General features: G+C 42.3%; 1 protein-coding gene across 2 annotated transcripts in view; it reads left to right on the top strand.

The window, feature by feature from the left end:
• NEURL1 (neuralized E3 ubiquitin protein ligase 1) overlaps nt 1–24,197 on the top strand; it is a 274,470-nt gene that overhangs the window by 183,700 nt on the left and 66,573 nt on the right. For both annotated transcript variants that reach the window (XM_084635475.1, XM_084635476.1), the window contains exon 3: nt 3,788–4,109. In XM_084635475.1, coding sequence (XP_084491601.1) covers nt 3,788–4,109 — 322 coding nt within the window. The remainder of the gene's footprint in view (nt 1–3,787; nt 4,110–24,197) is intronic.

Raw genomic sequence — 24,197 nt, 5'->3', positions numbered from 1 at the left:
ATAACATAGTTCCCAGAAAAGCATAGATGGGAGTCTGGGGTGAGGGAAGTATGGCTCATGGTAGTGAGTGTATATCAACACTGAGATAGGTTGCCCATTGGGGAGTCTTAGGTCTAGTACCAGACCTCTTCACACAACACATAGTCAACCTGTGGAACTCTTTGCCACAGCATGTTGTGAAGACTATAACAGGGTTCAAAAAAGAACTAGATAAGTTAATGGAGGATAGGTCCATCAGTAGCTATTAGCCAGGATGGGCAGGGATGGCGACCCTAGCCTCTGTTTGCCAGAAGCTGGGAATGGGCAACAGAAGATGGATCACTCAATGATTCACTGTTCTGTTCATTCCTTCTGGGGCATCTGGCATTGGCCCCTGTTGAAAGACAAGATACTTGGCTAGATGGATCTTTGGTCTGACCCAATATGACCATTCTTATGTTCCTATGTTTTCCATCCCATTCCTGGAATGCAGAATCCTAGGCTCTTGGTCTCACAGACCTCATGCCTGTGCCATCCTGGTGCTTTATTAGTATTCTTATTAATTATTTCATTTATCATTGTGTCTAGGGACCCTAGTCATAGACCAGGACCCTACTTTGCTAGGTGCTGTACAGATGCAGAACAAAAAGACAGTCCCTGCCGCAAAGAACTTACAATATGACCAGAGAAAGGTATAGATAGATGGGGCAATACAAGGAAATAATGAGACAATACCGGTCAGCATGACAGGCAGCGCTGTCAGCGCACCAGCAGCCTAACCCTAGTTTAGGTTTATTTTTTTGTAGGCATCGCAGCAAAGGAGAATTTTAAGGAGGGATGTGACAGAGGGTAATATGGTCGCTTTGCCAATGTTTTCAGGGAGCTCCTCCCAAGCATGAGGGGCAGCACATGAGAAAGCACAAATATGTTTGCTTGAAAATGTAACTAGTGGGTGATGGAGACCGGCACCATGGGCCGGTCGGAGGCGGGAATGGACGTCTAGATGGCGCATGAGAGATCAGTAGGATGGGTATAGGTCATGAAGGACCTGGAAAGTGAAGACAAGCAGCTTGTGTTTGATGTGATACAGAAAGGGGAGCCAGTAGAGGGATGCAGAGAGAAGGGTCACATGATCAGAGCGATGGGCCAGGAGAATGATCTTTGCAGCAATGGGGATATGAGCAGGCCAAGATTGCATCTGTCAAGGTCAGAGAAGACGAGGTTGCAGAAATCCTACTTCCTCACTGGGACCAGATTGATTCGCCTCCTTTGTGGAATGTGCACTGAAGGGCGACACAGATTGCTCCTTAGGGCTTCTCCTGGAGGACACCACTTCTCCTGGCCAGATATCCCTTTGCACCAAAGCCTTCACTCAAACCACATGCAGCCTGACTTGTAGATCATGTGCTCTTCCTTGTATTGAGAGCCGAAGGGGTTTAGTTACAGCTCTTTAGGGGCTGAACCACCTTTAGGGTACATCCAAAGGCTCGGAGGTTCTTCCTTTCAATTCAGATAAGACCTTAAAAGACTGAGGGAGTCTCTGAAATATCCAAAGCTCTTGGGTCTGCAAATGTGGAACCTGAACTTGGAGCTGAGTGCTTCCTGAGAGGTGCCAAGCTTCCTCATTTATTCCCACTGAATTTAGTAGGAAATGAGAGAACTCAACACCTCTCTGGCTCTGGCCCTTGGGTGGAAAAATCCCTCACACAGGCTTCTATTCATTTTCTGTTTGGTTCTTCCTGCTTCCATGCAGGCTGGAAATGCAGCAGGACTGATCTAGTTGCATGGCATTTTTGGTCGGAAGCTGGGAAATGCAGAGACAAATGACCCTGACAAATGATGAGATGGTTGGGATGGGAGATGAGAGTTAACTAATTATTTTGTTTTTGAAAAACCTCACCAAAGGTTTGCATTTTAGGCAAAGATTGTGGGTCATTTCTATGTTCTGAACCAGTTCTCCTGTCCCTACCTAGGAAGCTCGATGTTTGTATTTGACCATGTATATTAGGATTTTATCTTCCATAAAACGCACATGAAGGATTAGCGGGCAGGACTTTCATCTGTGCACAAGGGATTTATGAACAGGGCTCCCACTGAAAGTAATGGGAATTTTGCACATGAATAATCAACAAGCATAAGCAGAAAAATGCTTTGGGGATTGACATAAATCTGAAGAATGCCTTTGCCTTTCTGTGTCTGTTTTCTGCTGAGTCCATTTCCAGCAGTCTTTCTTTCCTTTCTTTCCCCAAACTGCCATCTCTAAGCTTTTGTGTTTTCTATGTCAGATTCTCACCAACTTCTTTTCTATGCATCAAATCCTGCAGCTCCTCCTGTTCAGGCAAAACTCTCACTACAGGACTGAGTGAGGGGCTGTGGGATTTGATCCTGTTTGCCAGATGTCATTTCAGAATTAGTCCTACACCCTTCTCTGCTGCTCTAAGTCTTCTAAGAAGCCCAGAGGGCAATGAATCCAGAGTTGTTCGGCAGGCCAGAGTGCCAGCAAGTGAAGATGTCTGGTGTGATGTGGATCTGTGTTCTGATGGAGCTTCTCGGAGGTGGAATTCCAGGCACTGGGTGTGGCTCGGGCTAGAGTTAGTGGATCTGTGGAGGTGGGATGTAGGAAGCAGCAGCCCCAGACTGTGATAGCTATCATGGAACACCTTAGCTACTGCTTGACAGTCTAGGCATAGCAGAGGCCTGTTCCCTCCCCATCCCACGCCCTGTGGACCTTCCAAGCCCGTCAAATAGGGGTGTTTGCTGAGTACAGGATTTGGCCCATCATTAATCATTGCCTTATTTTTTTTTAAGCAAAAATTAGTGTGTTTGGGTGTCCAGCCATGCAAATGCTTGGTAGGGTTTACACTAGATTTTAACCCTGATACTACCTATAGTTTACCTATAGTCAGCCTGTGTTGGCAACTGGTTATTTGTAGGGCTGATGAATACAATGGGACATACTCCCTATATCGCCATATGAATATTTACTTGGGTAGCATGTGATTAGTGTAAAATATTGGCAAGAGATTGTGTAGCAAATTGTACAATGAGGCCATAATTATCTAGGTTCCAGGAGGATTTAGGATTTGCAGTGAAATTGCTGCAATAAATAATCCCAGTTTTTCAGCGACGAATGGACTTCTGTCATTTCCAGTTTATATAGTTAATGTAATTAAATATGCTTTATTGCATTTTGCTGCATCCAAATCAGCTACCGTAGGGCTGTGATGTCATCCCATCTGACAAGTTAAGCAGGCGCCAGATCGTTTTTTACGTAGCTGGGAGACCTCTTAGGAAAGCCTTAAGGTGCTGTAAGAAGCAGCAATGGTTTTCAGTAGGCACCCTGAGTCAAGAAAGAACCAATGCCCTAGCACAGTGCTATGGGCTGCTGCAGGTGCCGTCTTTCATATGAGATGTAAAATCCTCTGACCAGAAAAGATTTTTTGGTGCGTCTGCCAAGAGTAGGTTTGCTAGGCAGAATGTAATTACCCCAGAAATGGAATTTAGTTCGTGCGCCAGGGCTAACTATATTCCCCCTGTAGTTTTAACTTGATACAGTCTCTTTTACTTTATGTTTTAACCTTTTCTGCAGTGATGTGTGTGCTGTTATGCAGATGCCATGTCCTACCCAGAAGTGGCAAACATTTTTAGTGTTGGATTAAATTATTCTAGAACATACAGGACCCAATCCAGTGGGAGCTGAGAGTGCTCAGAACCATGCAGGAGGCCTTCAGGGTGGCACGGCATGGAGCTCATAGCCTGTAAAGTGCTATTGGAATGCAAGATGTTCTTATTGCTGTTATCTTTGCAGATAACAAAGAAGCAGTGTTGCTGGAGTGGGGCTCTCCGCCTCGGATTTACTTCCAAGGATCCCTCCCGGATTAATCCTGACACATTGCCAAAGTATGCTTGCCCGGACTTGGTTTCTCAGAGTGGATTCTGGGCCAAGGCCCTTCCAGAAGAGTTTGCAAATGAAGGAAACATCATAGCATTCTGGGTGGACAAAAAGGGCCGGGTGTTTTATCGGGTCAATGACTCTGCTGCAATGTTGTTCTTCAGTGGGGTGAGGATCACGGAACCCCTGTGGGCTTTGATTGACGTGTACGGACTCACCCGTGGGGTGCAGCTATTAGGTAGGTACCTTTCTGAAAGTGCTATTTCTTGACTTGAGTGCTTAGAGTCTACGTACCTATGTTCTACAGCTAAGAAATGAAGCTGGACAAATCCCAGTGATAAATTAGCCAGGTACTGTCTGTCCAGTAGATTTAAAAAAAAATCCACTCACTGTACCAAGTCTGCTGTTGAGAAAGGAAAAGGTTGTTAAATTCCATCAGGGTAAATCTTACAATCTGAACCCATAATAGTGTGTTTAAAGCTAAGCAAACATTTATTATAGGAGTGGGAGGGTGGGAAACAATAAATCACGAGCAACTGTCAGTAAATAAAGGAATTTCTGCCAAGAGAACTTGCACCAATGAAACTACATTGGTGCACGTGCTGCAGTGTGGAATGTACCTTATAAAACGTCCTCTATCTTATTTGCTTTCCCAGTTATGTGGTGGGGAAATGCATTTTATTGCTTATGTGTAATTCCTTCTCTGATGGCAATACCATGATTCTCTGGGTGGGTAAGTGGGAGATTTATAGCTCATGCCATCCACATATTCTGGGATAAGCAGTTGTTACGTAGTGGAAAACATTGTTTTCAAAATATTAGCTCAAAGGAACTGGATCCATTCTCTGGACCCAAAAGATTGGAAACATGGCTGGGGGTGTGGTATGAGAGGTGCCGAGCAACCTCATCTCTGAATGAATCCAGTGGGAATTGTGGAAGTTTGGCCCCCTCAAGGAGGTGATCAGGCTCCAAGTTTGGAGACCCAAGAGCTCTGGACATCCCAGCTTTGAGGGTTTTTTCTGAACAGAATGGAAGTACCTCCAAGGATCCTGTTTCAAGAAGGAGCTAGATTAGTGAGGAACCAAAGACTCAGCAATGAAAGCCAAAGGGCATAGCAGGGAAACAGACTCTAGCGCCTCAGCATATAATGCTGGCTGCTTGGGCTTTGTTTTCATTAGGAAAAGCGTTGTGTGCTTTATCTGTGTTAACTAACCTGTGGTAACTGGCATGAGGTAAAATCCGATCGAAGACAGAGAGTTTTTGTAGTTTTAACACAAGTTAGCAAGTTGAGGTAAAGCCTATGGAAAAGCCTAGGGTTTGCCCTGCTAACTTGTGGAAAACTACAGACTGCCTCCAGTTGGATTTTGCCTTGTGTTAGTTATCTTGTGTTAGCTAATATGTGGTAAGAACATGCCTTTGCTGCTAGTGAAGACACACCCTCAATGTTCAGTCAACCCTGTTTCTGACAGCTCTGTCTGCTTCCTGCATCACTTGTTGCTACTAAATTTGGGTGGCAATATGGCTGTAGTGATGTACCACAGTATGGAAGCTAACACTGAATTCATGATGCAAAGGGCTTGTTTACACAGTGGGATAATGTGCTTTAAGGAGATTTCTGAAGTGCACTAATGTGTTACACACTGGTCTGTGTAGACCCTGTTGGTGTGTACTAAAAGTTCTCTACTGCACTTAATGTAGTACTGTTTCAAACAGCACCAACAGTGTCTACACCCACATTATCCCACCGTGTAGACAAACCTAAAGAAACTCATAGCTCTAGGATCAAACTATGCGCACCACTTCCTTAAAAATAAAAAACTCCAAACCCTCAGTCCCTTGGCCCGTGCCGCTTCCTGCAGCCCCCATTGGCCTGGAGCAGCAAACCGCAGCCAGTGGGAGCCGCGATTGGCCGAACCTGCGGGCACAACAGGTAAACAAACCAGTCCAGCCCGCCAGGGGCTTTCCCTGAACAAGCGGTGGACCGGCTTTGAGAACCACTGCATTAAGGCATCTCTACGCAGCACTTCGGTTTGCCTCAAGAGTAGAAGGATTTATGGTTTGTTATGAATCTGCTTGTGCACCCATGTCATATTAACTGAAGTTGGGCCAAGAAAGTGGTGATTGTATGTGGAGCTAGAGTTGTCAGCTTTAGTCTGAGGGTTCAGATATGAGGTAGTTTAGAAGTGGCACCCAAATCTTACAAGCTGTTCACTTGAGATTTTGTCTCCCAAGATGCCATCCCAGAGTGGATGCTTGCTAAGGTCAGCCACATCCCTCACTCCAAGCTAGACATTTGTTTTCAAAATACCCAAAGTGATGATCTCACATTTTGTGTTTCCCCTGTATTCTGCCTTACCCTTTTCACTGTCTCTTTTTGCCTTTGAATGCCCTAAGTACTGAGAGCTAAGCGGGAGCAATATTCAACTGAAGACGGGCCTTGCCCTTGTCAATCAGTGATCCATCCCTGGTGGGGCCAGCTCTGCTGTGCATGTGCCTCCAAGACTCAAATTCAGGCTCTTGCTGACCCAAACCCTTCGAATGAAACAGGCTGCTTCCGCGTTTATGCAGTTGGCTCAGTGCTCAAATATATATTTATAGCACGTTGCTGCAGACTTCGGTGTGCTTTAATCCCAACAACTGTGCTGAAGCGTCTGAGTCTTGATTCCACACTGTGCAGCACTGAAATGCATGCAGCACCTAAAGTCTTACAACCTACCATCTCTGTATACCCACTGCAGATCTTAAATGCTTATTTTAATACAGGCATCTAAACACATAGCACAGGCCAAACTTCTCCAAATTTCAAGGGAGCTGAGATATGGAGCTTTTGATTTTGAGACTCAGTTCTATCTTTAATATGACCTAGCCACAAATAGAAGGGCAAATCCTGCCCCCAGTGGCTCACGGAGGTCTCACTGGAGTTAGTGGAAGCCAGGTGTGTACATTGAAGGGAAGAAATTAGCCTGTAAGATACTCGTAGATTTTAAGGTCAGAAGGGACCATCATGATTATCTAGTCTGACCTCCTGTAGGCAACAGAGTCCCCCCCACCCACTCCTGTAGTAGACCCCTAACCTCTGGCTGAATTACTGAAGTCCTCAAACCATGGTTTAAAGCCTTCAAGTTACAGAGAGTTCACCATTTACACTAGTTTAAACCTGCAAGTGACCCATGCCTCATGCTGCAGAGGAAGGTGAAAATCCCCCAGGGTATCTGCCTGTCTGATCGGGGGGGGGGGGGGCGAGGAATTCCTTCCTGATCCCAAATCAATTACTTTTTTCCAGAAGGAATATTTGCTGTAGAATGCCTTTGTCAGTGTGCCTCAGGGCAGGTAGAAGACCTACCCCATTATTTGTTATGTTGGAATTTATGTTGTCAGTTAAGGTCAATATGGCTCTGCAATGTTTTTGTCCCAGATGCCTTTTTCTATGACCTCTCAAAAAACAGAATATTTGTTAGGAACTGACAATGTGTCTGTGAGCTGAGCAGTTGCCCTATTTGCGTGGCCAGCCAGTACTATAAGGAGAAGCAAGTGGTGTGGTGGTTATATATAATTAACAACTTATATTCTTTTTAATCTCTCTTTATATGTATTTTAACATTTTATAATTTTGGATTTCGTTTTCTGTTTTATTGTAATACATTTCGTTTTTGCACATGGGCGTAAAGCTAAGTCGCTACTAAATAACTTGACGGAGCTGACCATTCTAGAACTGCAGTAGAATTACAGATGATGCGGGTAAACAGCAGAATCATAGTCCTGGGAGTGCAAAAACAGCTGTTCTGTGGCTATGTGGCCTGGGGAAGAGGATTCCATTCCACCCCAAGTACAGCAGAATTCCCTGTACTGGGTAGAGGATTTGGCCAACAGTGTTTCCAGCCCAGCCAAACCAGGATGTACCTGAAGTCTCATGAGAGCACCTTTTCCAGGGATAATCTAACTTTGCCAAGACTAGCTTTTAACACCTGAGGAGCACTGCTCTGTTTTCATACCATGCCACCACCACAGTATCTGAGTGACTGTTTTTCATTTTCAGTCAGTTGCCTTCTTATTTATCATCAGTTTGCCAGAGAAATGTTGTTTTCCCCCCCAGGATGGGATTTAACCTGCAAAATTGCACCTGCCCAAGGCTCAGGATAGGAACAAATCAGCCGTGCATCAGTGTAAGGTCCCAGCTTTCCAGTGGAACACACAACATTTGCTTCCACCGTCAGAGAGTTACAATATATCAGAGTTTGAAATTGTAATGTTGTTGTTGGTTTATATTACAGTAGTGGCCCAACCAAAATTGGGTCCCCAGCATGGTAGGCAGTGTACACACACGCAGTGAGACAGCCCCTGCTCGAAAGAGTCACACATCTCAATAGACAAGGCAGCCGAGAGGTGGCGGGAGGACGGGAGCACAGAGAGGTGAAATGACTTGTTGGAACTCACACAACGGGTTTGTAGAGCAGGCATTACAACTGACTCTGTCCCTCGAGGGCTGCCAGCCTTCCATCACTCCCTCTACCAGAATGTCCTCTCCAAGCACATCCCACCATGACAAACATCCACAACTAACCCTGATAGGAGATGATAGTTTGGTAAAGGTGTGTGGTACAGGGAGTATTGAGGGAGACAGGGGCAAGGCTGCAGTATGTGGTAGTTACGGTAATGGTGAGGTGTGTGTCTGTGGATGAAAGAGAAGAGGGTGTGTTAGGTCACTTAACTTTTCATTTCCTTGCTCTCATGCGTTTCAGTCAGGTATGTTATGTCTGTAGCAACCCTAACTGCTTCAAACCCATTTTCTTTATATTACTATATTTAGATACGTGTACTGGTATATGCACGTACATAAAAGTGTGATTGTATATGTATTCTTATAGCATTATATATAGCTAGAAGCAAGTTCTGTGTGTCACATTATTTGGGAATCACAGCACTGGAAAGGAAAAAAGATCCTTGTAACAAGGTTCTGTTAGCAGCTATAAACATAGTCCCTTTCGGGCGTTAGCATCCTGGTTACTTCAGTAACACAGGGCACTGGGTATAGTTAGAGTAGGCAGCAGCGAGGTGGTCTGATTGGATTTGAAGGGTTAGTGGGGATCAGCTGCACCTGTAGGGAATTTGATGAGTTAATGAGGTAATTAGCGCACCAGCTGGATAGCTAGGAGAAGAATGCAAGTAGTATAAAAGGCTGTGGCAGGGAGCAGGAAGAAGGCCCTGTCTATCTGCTGCCACGTTGTGAGAGTGGAGGCAAGAAATAATAATAATAAGTATTAATGAAGATGCTTAGTGAAGGTAGCTGGTAGTGCGTGTGTTGTTTAATTACCAGGAGGGCTTACCAGCCAAGATGCCCAGGGCTGGAGGAGGAACTTGCTTACAATCCTACTTTGAGCTTTCTATCTATGTTCACAAGGTATCAAACCTTAAAACTTGAACTGTCTGTGATGGAAAGTTACCCATTGTGGGCCTCAGGCCAGTGTAGAGGTGGGAATTAATCATTTTGTAAGAGAGGAAGGAAATTTTTTTTAATTGCAGGCTGACTTTTAAACAAATTAATTCCAGTTGTAGCAAATTGCTCCAGGATTTGGGATGTTAGAATAAATCCTGAGTGAGATGGATTAATGTGTGGAATGCAGGCGACATGGTTAAAGTTGCATGAAAATGTAATTTATTACATGGGTCTGCAATTTTATCACACAGGTATTACTAACATGTATAGGCAGTATGGATGAGTGAATGTAAAAACACATTTTCTTTCTTCAGCACCCCCAGGAATCCATTTCTGTTAATATCCTAACATAGACAAATCATTGCTCTTCCTATGTTGGTTCACAATAAACAAGGTATTTGGCTAATCGAACATAAATGCAGTATGTTTTTATAGTGTATTATGTGAAAAAGGAGCCATGAATTTAACTTCCCTGTAGACTATTGGGGCAATCTGATATAAAAGAATAATATGTGTTTAACCGGAGTCCTAGCTAATGAAAGGAAAATATACACCACCTGCAAACAGTCAATTGTCAGTATTATTCTGCATCTGCTAAGGAGAGAGAATTTAAATTGCTCATAAAGTTTTATTGTCTGTGTGCTGTTGTCTCTATGGCAGCTCCAGGAAGTTCTCTAACATGGTTTAAAATGTGACCCCAGTTTAATAAGTAACTCATCTGTTCCTGTTTTAATCAAAAGCACTTTGCATGAAGGCTTCTGGAGGGACATTCATTTGTCTGTGGTGGGTGTCCAGAGTTTCACCTGAGGGCCAGAGCCTTCAGTATTCTAAAATTTATCTTCCCTCCATCTCTCTGTCTGCGTATAAGATAGATCCCTGGAGGCTGTTGCTTTGAACAGGCCAGAGCTCAGTTGTCCTGCTGCTCTTTACTGGCTCTGTGAATGCCTTGGGTTTCAGTTTCCATTCGTTTTGAATACAACCAGCATTTTTATTGAGGACCACCTTTGTGGCTATGTGACAGTGCTGAGCATCAGTCACTGTACCAGCACTCTGACCACATGATCACCCATTAAATCAACCAGGAGTAAACCTGAGGAGCAAAGCTCTGCCAAATTGGTAGATTGGGGGTGGGGGAGAGAGAGCTACAAGGCTAATTAATCCATTAGCCCAGAAAGTTGAAAAGGCCTGTCAAGGTTCCTCCCCCACTCTGAACTCTAGGGTACAGATGTGGGGACCTGCATGAAAACCTCCTAAGCTTACTTTTACCAGCTTAGGTTAAAACTTCCCCAAGGTACAAATTAATTTTATCCTTTGTCCTTGGAATATCCACTGCCACTACCAAACTCTAACTGGGTTTACTGGGAAACGTAGTTTGGACACGTCTTTCCCCCCAAAGTCCTCCCAACCCTTGCATCCCACTTCCTGGGAAAGGTTTGGTAAAAAATCCTCACCAATTTGCATAGGTGACCACAGACCCAAACCCTTGGATCTGAGAACAATGAAAAAGCATTCAGTTTTCTTACAAGAAGACTTTAAATAGAAATAGAAGTAAAGGAATCATCTCTGTAAAATCAGGATGGTAGATACCTTACAGGGTAATTAGATTCAAAACATAGAGAATTCCTCTAAGCAAAACCTTAAGTTACAAAAAAGACACACAGACAGAAATAGTCATTCTATTCAGCACAGTTCTTTTCTCAGCCATTTAAAGAAATCATAATCTAACACATACCTAGCTAGATTACTTACTAAAAGTTCTAAGACTCCATTCCTGTTCTGTCCCCAGCAAAAGCAGCATACTGACAGACACAGACCCTTTGTTTCTCTCCCTCCTCCCAGCTTTTGAAAGCATCTTGTCTCCTTATTGGTCATTTTGGTCAGGTGCCAGCGAGGTTACCTTTAGCTTCTTAACCCTTTACAGGTGAGAGGATTTTTCCTCTGGCCAGGAGGGATGCGTGGTGGAGGTGGTGTATAGGAACCTGGAAGTGACGCTGACTGTGGATAAAAGTGAAGCTGACTGGTTTGTGTCAGGTGTCCAAACTGAGAGAAATGCAGAAATTAACCAAGCAGTATAACTAGTGGAAAAATAAATTCAGTGTTTTAAAACTCTCTCAGCTCAGAAAATTCGAGGTGTTGTGTCTTACATGAGAAATAATGTTTTTTTTTAAAATAAGATTTTTAACGTTGTCTCAAAGTACAAGGAAATATTATAACTGTTTGTGTGTGTGTGTGTGTTTAGTAGTTCAGAGATTCTGACGCTACGATCATGGATACCAGGATAAGAACCAAGATAGGTAATAGACTATCAGGGTTGGAAGGGACCTTAGGAGGTCATCTAGTCCAACCCCCTGCTCAAAGCAGGACCAATTTAATTGGGGATTGGTCCTGCTTTGAGCAGGGGGTTGGACTAGATGACCTCCTGAGGTCCCTTCCAACCCTGATATTCTATGATTCTATGATTCAATCCCTAACTAAATCATCCCAGCCAGGACTTCGTCAAGCCTGACCTTAAAAACCTCTAAGGAAGGAGATTCCACCACCTTCCTAGGTAACGCATTCCAGTGCTTCACCATCCTCCTAGTGAAAAAGTTTTTCCTAATATCCAACCTAAACCTCCCCTACTGCAACTTGAGACCATTAAGTCAGGAAATCCTTACTTGAAGCCTGGTTCCAAGGCCTGGTTCTGCTTTCAAATATACTGATGTAAATTCAGGGTGACTGTCTGACTTCAGTGGAATCACTCTGGATTTACAGTGATGCAAATGAGAGCAGAATCTGACCCTGAGTTTGTATTCAGTCAAAGCTGCTGTTTGGCCCAATTCTGAGCGCCTGCAGCTCCCACTGACTTCCTCTTGGCCTAGCCTAGCCTAGCCAAACATGCCAAGACAGTTGTGATTCAAAGAACCAGCAAGGCAGGTTGTCCTCCCATGTATCAATGGTGTGTTAACCTTGTGAGTGAGAAGATAAGCCACTTCCCAGGAGTGTGCAAGGCCACAACTGATCACAAGGGAGTGAAAGTGCAGCTTGCACTGCTCTCTATCAGATGTAGACCAAAAACATTTAATTAAGGACCTGCACATACTAATGTCCATGGCAAAACTCCCATTGACTTCAGTGGAAACAGGATTGAGTCAAAACCAAACACTGTCCATTTCTATAAAGTGAGAGGTGTGTGGTGGCATCCTGCCTGGGTCCTGCACATAGTACGTTGTGCTGCTTTCTGAGATACTGAAGTCCCATTCAGCTAGGTTGAGACCATGCTAACAATACAGAAGTTGCCAGTTGCCAGTAGTTATGGCACGTTTTTCAGAAGAGAAAAATTCTTGTCCACATCACTCAGGAAAAATTGTACTTGAACCCTGCCACATTTAAACAGCATTGTAATCAGGATTGTAAACCTAGTATTTCAAACTATGCTGTGACAAGGCCTTAAACCAAAGCATAGGCTAGAATTACTTTTTTTCTTTGCTTACTCTAAATGAATGAATCAGATTGGAATTTTCAACCCAAAATATTCACTCTATCCCTCAGTCATAAGTGGCTCTTTTGTAATGTGTGAGAAGTACAGCTCATTATATTCTGGGTTTCTATATAAATAATATTGTGAGATTTGTCTAGATAGAAATTGCCTGGGCTTGACTAACGTTAGTTTAAAAACTGAACAGTTGCAGCCTGGTGTGTAGACCAGGCCTTAATTTGATGTCTCCTGTCTTTGGACCTAATCGTGGCCCCCATTGAAGTCCATAGGAATTTTGCCATTGACTTTGAAAGCAAGACCTAGCCTTTATGGACATAAAATCTCAAGTCCTGCCTCCAGGTATACTAGAAGCTTTCAGATGGCATCATAAAGATTTTCTTTTTCTCCCCATCCATCTCAGATTCACTGTTTACTTTTAGTCATGATCTTCTGCCAGTTTTCTATATTTCCCCATTTTATTTTTGTCACCCCATCTCAAAAAAGATATATTAGAATTGGAAAAGGTACAGAGAAGAGCACCAAAAGTTATTAGGGGTATGGAACAGCTACCATAGGAGGAAAGATTTAAAAAGGAGTGTTAATCTTAGAAAAGAGATGACTATGGTGGCGGGGAGGGAGGGATATGATAGAGGTCTATAAAATCATGAATGGTGGGGAGAAAGCGAATAAGGAAGAGTTGTTTACTCCTTCACATAACACAAGAATTAGGGGTCACCCAATGAAATTAATAGGCAGCAGGTTTACAACAAACATAAGGAAGTCTTTCTTCACACAATGCAATCAACCTGTGGAACTTATTGCCAGGGGATGTTGTGAAGGCCAGAGGTATAAATGAGTTCAAGAAAGAATTAAATGAATTCATGGAGGGTAAGTCCAGCAATGGCTATTAGCCAAGATGATCTAGGATGCAACTCCATGCTCTGGGTATCTCTCTAAAACTCTTGTCTGCCAGAAACTGGGACTGGATGATGGAGGCGGGGATATCACTTGATAATTGCTCTGTTCTGTTCATTCCATCTGGGGCACCTGGCATTGGCCACTATCAGAAGACAGGATACTGGTCTAGAAGGATATTGGTCTGACTCAGTGTGGCTGTTCTTGTGTTCTCATATAGCAGGATAAGTGTGCATATCATGTCACAAATAAGACCTGGGGCCTGAGGATCCTACTGTTGATTGCACTAGTTTTACACCAATATAACCCTACTAATTCCTGACTTACACCGATCTCAATGAGATCAGAACTGGGCCTATAGTTTCTGCTCCAAAAAAGTTCATTTTTCTGCTCAGTTCCCACCTTCTCTAACACCTACCAGCACCAACAACCATTGTTCTCCAAAGACTTTTCAGATCAATTGTTTGTGTAACCTAGAGTACATCCCAACACTGTTTGTTGTGTGCCTCCAACTCCCAGTGGTGATTGGGAGATTCAGGCCCTACACTCTTCCCTATTGTTCCTAATGTGCTCTTCTGCCAACCTTACATTTTCCCCATTTATTTTATGACGTACGGTAAAAATAATATCCCGGGTATCAACATGTGCTGTGTAAGTGCTGCTGCTCATTGTTATGGAAATTATTAAAAGGACATTGTTAACGTAACTCTGTTTAAAAAAACATTTCCTCAGAGATGGCTTCGTTACTAATAACATCTCCAGATTATTAAAACAAAAAGAATATCAGGTTTACATTTTACCTTCATGCTCTTCATTTTGTATTGTATTTTATTTATTTTGCATTTCACTCAATCTTGAGCAGTGAAACGAGACTGGTTTGTTTAATTTTTGCTTAGTCATTTTCAATTTGTTTCTCATGTACCATCATAATACTGGTTTTATTTGGGTCTCAGATACATTTAAAAATAACGCATTTCTAGTCCTGTCAGGGTTCGTTTAAAAAAAAAAGCTAGTAAATTTTGAGCCTGTAACTAAGACTATAGGGTTTGGCAGATCAGAACAGATTGTTGGCCCATGAAATCCAATATCCTACCTCTTGACAATGGCCAGCACCTGAAGTTTCAGAAGAAGGTGAAGACCTCATATTATACACCTAATGGTTACAGTTAAGTATCTTCAGAAAATAAATTATAAAATGTTTAAGTGTCCTACTTTCCTTTAATAGGAAAAGAGCCTTTGGAATCAAATAATCCTTCCTCCATGCCTGCATTATGTCAGCACACACTGTAGTATTTTTAATACAGGGCCTTGTCTGAATCCTTCAGGTTTGTTTTACAGCTGTGCACTTTCAACTCTCTTGGAAGTCTGTGGAAGCTGAGAGCACCCAGAACCTTGTGGGATATGCCTACAGTGCTTATCAGAACCAGGAGGAGGATGGTGTGATAAATGCATTTCCGTAGCTAATTACATTTCCACCCCCATTTCATGAATTTATATTTTCCTTCTCATTTCACACACTTTTTCTATCACCTATTAGCAGCAACTGCAGCTGCAGGCAGGCATTCTCCAAAGTCTGTTCATATATGTCAGGTGAACTGGTTTTGTTAACCCAGAATGTTTGCTGTGAAAACATGTTCGCAAGTAAAAAATCCGTGTCTCTTTCTGTTCCTGGTTCCACACCTGTTCTGTTCTGGCTGCAACTAGCAAAATATATCTGTGAACTTGAGTATATGTCTGTGCATGTAGCTGGCCTTGATGTTACCTTCCTTCTGAAAAATCTCGTGTTGTTGTTATTATTGACATTGTATGAGCTCTAGATCTTGACTCAGTACTAGTGCAGCTCTGACAGATAGAAGGAAATGACCCTAATATGGTGACAGAGTTCAGTGCAGTGCTAGGAAGCAAATGGGAAGAAGGCTGAAGAATTGGAAAGTGGTCATGGAGGAGCTACAAGAATGAGTCAAGTTCTGGAAAACGTGCATTACAAGGAGACACTTATGAATTCAATCCATTTAGCTTATCAAAGGGAAAGTTAAGAGGTGACTTGATCAATCCATAGGTAGTCATAGTGTTTATTAGATTATTTATTTATTTATTTATTTGTATTATGGTAGTAAGGATGGGAACTCCAGTTACAGATCAGAGCCCAGTTATGCTAGGCATTGTACAAACACAGAACACACACAGCTCCTGCCCCAAAGAACTTACAATTTAAGTAACCTACACAAGGAGAAAAAAGCTGATACTAACAAGCTCTTTAATTTAGCAGACAGGTGCATAACAAATCCAATGGCTGGAAGCTGAAGTCAGAAATATTCAAACTGGAAGAAAGATGCATGTTTTCAAGTGAGGGTAATTGACAACTGGAACAGATTACCCAAGAATGTAGTAAATTCTCCGTCACTTGGAAAATGCCAAATCATAATGGGATGTCTTTCTAATAGGTATCCTGTAGGACCTGATTTCAGTGTTTAAGCATGTACCTGTCTTTATGCCTGTGAAATTATGGGACTACCCATATGCTAACATTAGCTATTTGCTTGGATAGTCCCATTGACTTGCATGCTTAAAGATGGATAAGTGCTTAAGTATCTTGTTGAATCAATGTCTAGTTCAGCTACAGATTATTGAGCTTCAAGCAAAATCGCTAGGAGAAATTCAGTGACCCTTGTTATACAGAGGGTCAGATTAAATAAGCATAATTGTCCTTTCTGGCTTTAAAAACTACGGCTCTTTAGAAGTAAATCTGGAGGAGGGTGAGGTTGTATGGCACACAGGGTGTCAAGGAGGATGTTCCAGACTTAGGCTGGCATGAGAAATTGTGAAGAATTGTTTGTGGGATAAGGAGACCAAGGAAGCCCCAAGACTAGCAGAATTAGCGGTATAAGGCATGAGCAGGCTAGTAGGGGGCTATTAGAAAGCACAAATAGGCAGGTCTAAAGCTGTGCAAATGCTTGAAGGAGAGGAGGAGGAAACTGAGTGGAAAATCGATATGGAGGGTGACTGGAACTCACTGCATATGCTTAAAGAGGGTTGTATGTTTCAGCATGTCGGATAGACTTGGGGGAGCCCTAGAGTGGAGCTGGAGGAGCCTTGAGAGGAGGAGGAGGAGAAGTTGTCCTTCCATTGGTGTACATTTTCCCCTGGCGACAGATGGTGCGATCCTGCACCAAGAAGGAAGGAGAGATCGTGTGATGGGGAAGGCTTGAGAAGGGAGCCACAAATACAGAAGAGCAGGTGGGACCTCTAAGCATCAGTGTCCGAGCACTGCTAAGAGAAACAGAGAAAACAATGGCAGTGACTGGGGGTATGTCTACACTAGAAACACCACCGTGGCACACTGCCCCTGGGCTGCTGGCGTATAGGTACTTACTACAGCAGTAGAAGTGTTATTTCCATCACTGTAGTAAATCAACCTCTCCAAGAGGTGGTAACGAGGTTGATGGAATAAATCTTCTATCAATCTAGCCTTGGTCTATACCGCAGTTTAGGTGGGCTTAATTACATTGCACAGGGCATGAAATTTTTCACAGCCCTGAGTGATGTAGTTAAGCTGACCTAACTTTGTAAAGTAAGCCAGCTCTCAGTCCGTGAGGAGTGATATTCGAAGCCGTCCACTCAAGAGGTAAGACAACACGTTGAATCGGTAGCCTCAGCTACCCGACGTAACTCCTGTGCATGAGCAGACTATTTTAGCAGGTCAGGTACATCATACGGACTCCATGATTAACCAAGAGATCATAGAAACACTGGAGAAAACTGACAGCAGGAAATGTTTGCGTCGATATGCTTCCTAAACTGAAAGTAAAGTTGGTGTCTGTCGTAAATGAAATAACACTTGTTTGTCTTAAACATACGTCATTCAAAGGTTCCTTTTACATTGCAGCTAATTTCTTCTAGAGGTCTATTGCTAATGCTAAACCTTAAAAAATATCAAAAGGAACATAAACAGGATTAGAAGACTTGATGAAAGGAAAGGGCAGATTTAACAATTGTATTGGGAGCCGCGTGTACTCCACAACTCTGTGGTTATGGAATTTGCTGCAAATATATTGGTTGTTGCAGAATTGTTTTGTACTCTAGATCCCAGATTTTCATGAAAAAAAATTGTTTCTAGTGCTCTTGGCTGCAAATCAAACCTTGAAAACGTGAACTGAGTGCAAAGCAGTGCAGTGTTGTCTTCCTGAGGAGTTGTTCACACAAGAACATCAAAGCAAATTAATTGGAATTAACTAAAAAGGTGTCAATTTAAAGTGATTTAGTTAAACTGCATTAAACCGCTGTGTGGACATTCTTATTCAGAATCCGTGGTCTTCATTTAGTTTAGTTTAATTTAAAAGTGAATTCAATTACACCAAATGATAAACCAAATCAAGGTCCCTTTGGTTCTAAGTGTTTCCACATGGGATTAATGCGGTGAACTAATTTGCCTTGGGATGTTGTGGAATCCCCATCATTGCAGATTTTTAAGAGCAGGTTAGACAAACACCTGTCAGGGATGGTCTAGATAATACATAGTTCTGCCATGAATGCAGAGGGACTGGACTAGATGATCTCTCAAGGTCTCTATGATTCTATGATTAAATTCACACCTTTAGTGAATCACAATTAACTTTCCAGACTGTCCCCAAGTTTCAATGGGCTGCTAAATATGAACTCTATTTCTGACCATGATAATTTAAATGTCAGTATTGTATGAGCTCAAAATCTTGTCTCTCTCACCAATAGAAATTGGTCTCTCTCACCAATAAAAGATATCACCTCACCTAACACTATATTTCATTGTTGGTCATTTTAGCATTCAGACTTTCATCTAGTATTTGTTCTACAGTCCCTAATTCTCTCCCCGACCGCCTCAGGTTCCAAAAGTCCCTAATTGTTGATGCCTCCTCAGCTCATCCCCATTGGCAGTTATGTAATCACGCTGTTATTTTTATGGTATATTTAGTTTTTTAATCTTCCTTGACTGTCATCAATCTTTCCAGTCTCATAATCGTGTTTGCTCCCTTAATGCAGCCTCCATGTCCTGCTGCCATTCTAAAAATGCTGCTCTGATGTTGAGATGTTAAATCTTTTCCAGTTTTATGACGAGAATGAATTCAGCTTGACACATCCATAAAAATCTGATTTGATTCCTTGGGGGTAATCTCAATCACAGTCCTTGATTACAAATAAGCATGAGTCAGAATTTCCCAGGTTGTTGTTCTCTCAGGAAGCTGGATTGCAGTGCTGCTCACAGATTTAATATCCTTTCTCTGAATCTCTGATGAGAAAAGGAGTCCGTCAATCCAGGTTGCTGTGATTTTGTTGGCTGGTTTTTTTAACAGCCGGTGGTTCAGATGAAAATGCAGATTTCACACTGGAGTATCTTTAAAATAAATAAAAATCCAGTCTCCCATGAATCTGCAGCTCAGTCCCAGCCAGCAACGTAGCCCTGAGATGAATCCAAAAGCAAGAGGTGGCAGGAGTCAATTCTGTGGATATTAAGCAATCTTGGGATGCAGATGGGAAAGGACCACAGTGGTTTTAATGAGTTTTAATGTTTGAGAACATAGTATTAATGGATTTCCAAACCTATTGCATCATATTGATCATGTCTGACAAAATATGCTGTCTCTGCTATTTGTAAGGTCTTTATTTGAAAGCATCACCCCAGAAGCAGCTCTCCCTAGAGTTTCATCTCTCATGTCATTTGCCCATCTCTTGATTTATCTAAAACTAGACTGGAGAAAGCATAGGAAAATACATTGCATACGGGATCCTCCTTGTACAAACTATCTCGTAAATAAATATAGATGCCAAAATATCTTGCCTTGAAGCCAGTGATCACATTGGTTGATCAGTGGGAGAGAACCTGCGACAGTCCTATTCCATTCGTGGTGCATCTAATAGTCCTGTTGACTTTGAGAGATTTGCATGTGCAAGGCAGGCAGGATTGGTCCCAGTGTCATGCCCCATAATTTGCTTCAGCATAAATTTTGGGTAAATAATTTGGCATTTTCCAGCAGAACGGAGACCATTACCGTTAGTGCCCATGATAATAAATTCCACGCAGAAAGTTGTTACAGTTGCAAAATGAAAAACAGAGCAAAGAAGTGGAGAGAATATTTCTAATGAAACCATACAGCAGTACACACCAGACACAGGGCACTCTCTTGTGGCAGCTTTTAGAGAAAATGGGTTCTTTAGCCTGCCCCCATGCCTCCTTCTTTGGAGTCCTCCACTTCACAGCTCAGCGGAGAGAGCGTTTGTTGCTGCTGCTGGGACACTGTAACGATACCTAGCTCTTACATAGCACTTTCCAGCCGTAGATAATAAAGCACCTTACAAAGGAGGTCAGTATAATTATCCCCATTTTATAGATGGGGAAACTGAGGCATGGAAAAGTAAAGCAACTTGCAGGCTGTCTGAGCTCATGACTGGGGAACAGCCTGAGCACACAGTTCCTATAAGCCTGCACCAAATAGAAGGATTGGCCACAGCCCAAAGGGAAGGAAGTTGCTGAAATCTAGGGCTAAGGAGCTAAAGTTGGCGGGGCAGTTGAGAGTGTGACTGAGGGGGAGGCCGGGTTCCTTGTAGACATCTGGGGTTTATTCTGTACTCTCACTGACTTCTTGTCAGTGATACCAGGATCCTGTACCTGTGAATAAAGGCCTAGGGCTAGAGCTGTGTGTTGAAGCAATTCCTGATGGAATTCCTGCCTCCCCAAAGGTGTCAGAGTTTTTAACACCCTCGCGGAGAGGAGAGCCCCCACCACACTTTATATAGCCACAGCCAGTTTTTTATTATTTATTTTGCATCGAGTCATCCTGGGCGCAGGGGAAATGGGTGTAAATTCTGGGTATCTGGGTGTATGCACAAGATAACCTCAAAGAAGGTTTGGTGACTCCAAAAAAATAGCTTGAAATCCCATCAGATGAATAGATTTCAGGATTGGGGGCAGATGGGAGGTTAACAATGCTCATCTACTCTGAACCCCTTGCACCCACCAGTTCCTGCCCTGATACCTTATGATTGAACTAAAGACCCAGACCTATTTGGTGCAATCAGGAAGCTTCTTTTGAAGCCATTCTGCCAATCCACTATTCTGTGCAAAGTATTCAGCTCTGCTTCCAAGAAATGTTAATGTTTCAAAAGCACCCAGCATGATTTTAAAGAGCTAGTTTAATCCTTGATGAGTGGTTTTTTTGTTGGGTTTTTTATGACTTGAGTGATTTCTATCTGTGGTTTTGCTGGGCTCTGGAATAGGGTACTTGAAAGATTTTTATGGCCATAGGTCTTTTTCTCCTACAAAAAGGAAAAGAAACCCATAGAGTGAGCTGTAGCTCACGAAAGCTTATGCTCAAATAAATTTGTTAGTCTCTAAGGTGCCACAAGTACTTCTTTTCTTTTTGCGGATACAAAGTAACTACTCTGAAACATGGGCAAATGTTGGTTACCTTATTCTTGGGTTTGTGAAGAAAGGGTATTTATGAAATACGATGTCATTGCACAGGAAAACAATCAAACACTTTGGGGGGGAGGCCTTTTGCATAGGAATGTGAGCCGATCACACCAATAACTGATGATTCAGAGGAAAGGGAAAAAACACCACCCTTAATTTACATGGTCACGTAGGGTAAGAAGGATGGATGGTCTGAACCGGGCACTGGACTGGAACTCAAGACATCAGTTCAGTTCCTATCTTAGTCACAGACTCCCTCTGTACCTTGGGCAAGTCACTTAATCTACCCCCATCAGTCAAATGGGGACACTCCTGTCCAAACTCTCAAGGGTGTTCTGAAGATAAAATCTGCTAATGATTGTGAGCTGCTCTGCTATTCCCGTGAGTAGGGGAAGTTATCATTTGAGAAGTAGTGTCTTGTCTTTGTCTGATTTGGTCAGACTGCGAGCTCCAGGGGGCAGGCAACACACCATACAGTACTTTGTTTTATAAAGCACTGTTTCGGTATGCAGCATTACATATGTGACTGTTAATAATGCCAAAAGTTCTTCTGGTGGTATTTTCTGCCCAGCTGGCAGCAGGAGTGACTAAAAATCCAGTAAGAGAACCCAGTTCTGATGCAAATTTCATCAGAACTTGATGGACATTAGAGATTAGGATAGTTTGAATCATCCTTGGGTAAACATACAGACATCTGGGGGTTTCTCTGAACTGAACCTCCAGACTTTGTGTGGTTCATCCATCACCAATCCCACTTCCCCAATCCTTCATTTATGTGGAACAGTCATTCATTCTAGCCCCAGTTAGAGTTCTGTGCCCCACCCAGATTTGAGGTTCTCTCACTTTTGATATAGGAATTTATACACATGGGAAATGAGACCTCTGAAGATTGAGGATATTAAATCTGAGCCTGTCACATGGTGCAGGGAGGAAAAACCCTTCTCACTGGAATCTGGGTAAACTCTGTCTTCCTTCCCCTTTCTCCTGTTCATGGGAGAGATCCAGTCAGATTATACCTACTGGGACTTTTGCCTGAGTAAAGGCTGCAGAATTTGACTCAATACATGTCACATTTGATCTTTGGCAGGTTAAGAAGTAAAATATTGTGGGAGCAAAAAGACCTCTCTGGTCCCAGAATCTGCAGATTTGTCTGCGGTGGAAAGCGTAAGCATGGGTTGAATGTATTCAAGCAGTAAGACATCCATAATGTATTAAAATGATGGAAAACAAATCCCTTGCAGATAAAACAAATGTAATGCTCTGATTTAATATGTTACGATATAATCATCTTTAAAAGTATTTGTAATTCAGAACAAATCAGCAAACTCTTCATTAAAAACAGATCTGTAATAACAATATCCATAACCTAATTCAATTTAGGGAAGCATAAATCACTTGCAATTCAAAAGCACTTTAAAAAACTGATTAAGGTTCACCGCGGAGTTTAATGACTAGATGAAAATTGCTTCATCTTTTTTTCTTATAAATTTGTTTCTCTTAATTAAAATGATGGCAATTACATGGAAGTGCTAGAGATCCAGAGGTTATTTTTATGGTATCATCTTTCAATGATCTGCACAGATGTCATTTTTTAAATCAGAAGTGTGATACTTGATGTTGGAAGGGCATATCGAAGGGGGTTCTGCAGGGATCAGTTTTGGGTCCAGTTCTGTTCAATATCTTCATCAATGATTTAGATAATGGCATAGAGAGTACACTTATAAAGTTTGTGGATGATACCAAGCTTGGAGGGTTGCAAGTACTTTGGAGGATAGGATTAAAATCCAAAATGGTCTGGACAAACTGGAGAAATAGTCTGAAGTAAATAGGTCTGAAATTCAATAAGGACAAATGCGAAGTACTCCACTTAGGAACAATCAGTTGCACACATACAAAATGGGAAATAACTGCCTTGGAAGCAGTACTGCGGAAAGGGATCTGGGGTCATAGTGGATCACAAGCTAAATATTAGTGAACAGTATAACACTGTTGTGCAAAAAAAAAAAAAAGCGAACATCATTCTGGGATGTATCAGCAGTAGAGTTGTAAGCAAGGCACAAGAAGTAATTCTTCCGCTCTACCCCGCACTGATTAGGCCTCAACTGGCATATTGTGTCCAGTTCTGGGCACCACATTTCAGGAAAGATATAGACAAATTGGAGAAAGTCCCGAGAAGAGCAACAAAAATGATTAAAAGTCTGGAAAACATGACCTGTGAGGGAAGATTGAAAAAAAATTGGGTTTGTTTAGTCTGGAGAAGAGAAGACTGAGAGGGAACATAACAGTTTCCAAGTACATAAAAGGTTGTTACAAGGAGGAGGGAGAAAAATTGTTGTTCTTAATCTCTGAGGCTAGGACAAGAAGCAATGGGCTTAAATTGCAGCAAGGGTGGTTTAGGTTGGACATTAGGAAAAACGTCCTAACTGTCAGGGTGGTTAAGCATGGGAATAAATTGCCTAGGAAGGTTGTGGAATCTCCATCATTGGAGATTTTTAAGAGACAAACACCTGTCTAAGATGGTCTAAGATAATACTTAGTCCTGCCATGAGTGCAAGGGACTGGACTAAATGACTTCTCAAGGTCCCTTCCAGTCCTACGATTCTATGATTCTATGTTGGCAGAAAAGCACAGGTTCTCTCAAGTTTACAGCAGTGACCCTCTGACAAGTTTGCATGATTTGGGAATTTAGCTTTTTGCAATGCACTCCCTTGTTCACCATGATTGTTGAAAGCCATCCACTTAAAACGGGGCCTGTGTTTAACAATAATTTAAATAATTATCCCCCTTGTCAGCCAGGAATCAAGGGGCTACACAACTGCAAGTCTCTGTTAAGAAACTGACCAGAGTAATAACTTTCAGATGTTTAAAATATGCACCACACATCTACAGCATATAAATACAAACGTCTCCCAGTAGAGTAGGTTCAATACTGTTTACCGACCAAACTCAAAGGGCCTGTTTAGTGTATAATAATGTTGAGCTCAGAGTGGCTTGGAGAGGCAGTGTGTTCATACCATCTGCAATACTGGCAATCTAATATGTTTTTCAATTTCTGATTTTTAGCCGCTGAATTAAA

Source organism: Lepidochelys olivacea (assembly GCF_965140295.1).
Source record: "Lepidochelys olivacea isolate rLepOli2 genome assembly, chromosome: 7".
In the NCBI taxonomy this organism is placed as follows: domain Eukaryota; kingdom Metazoa; phylum Chordata; order Testudines; family Cheloniidae; genus Lepidochelys; species Lepidochelys olivacea.
This window is presented reverse-complemented; position numbering and strand designations above follow the sequence as displayed.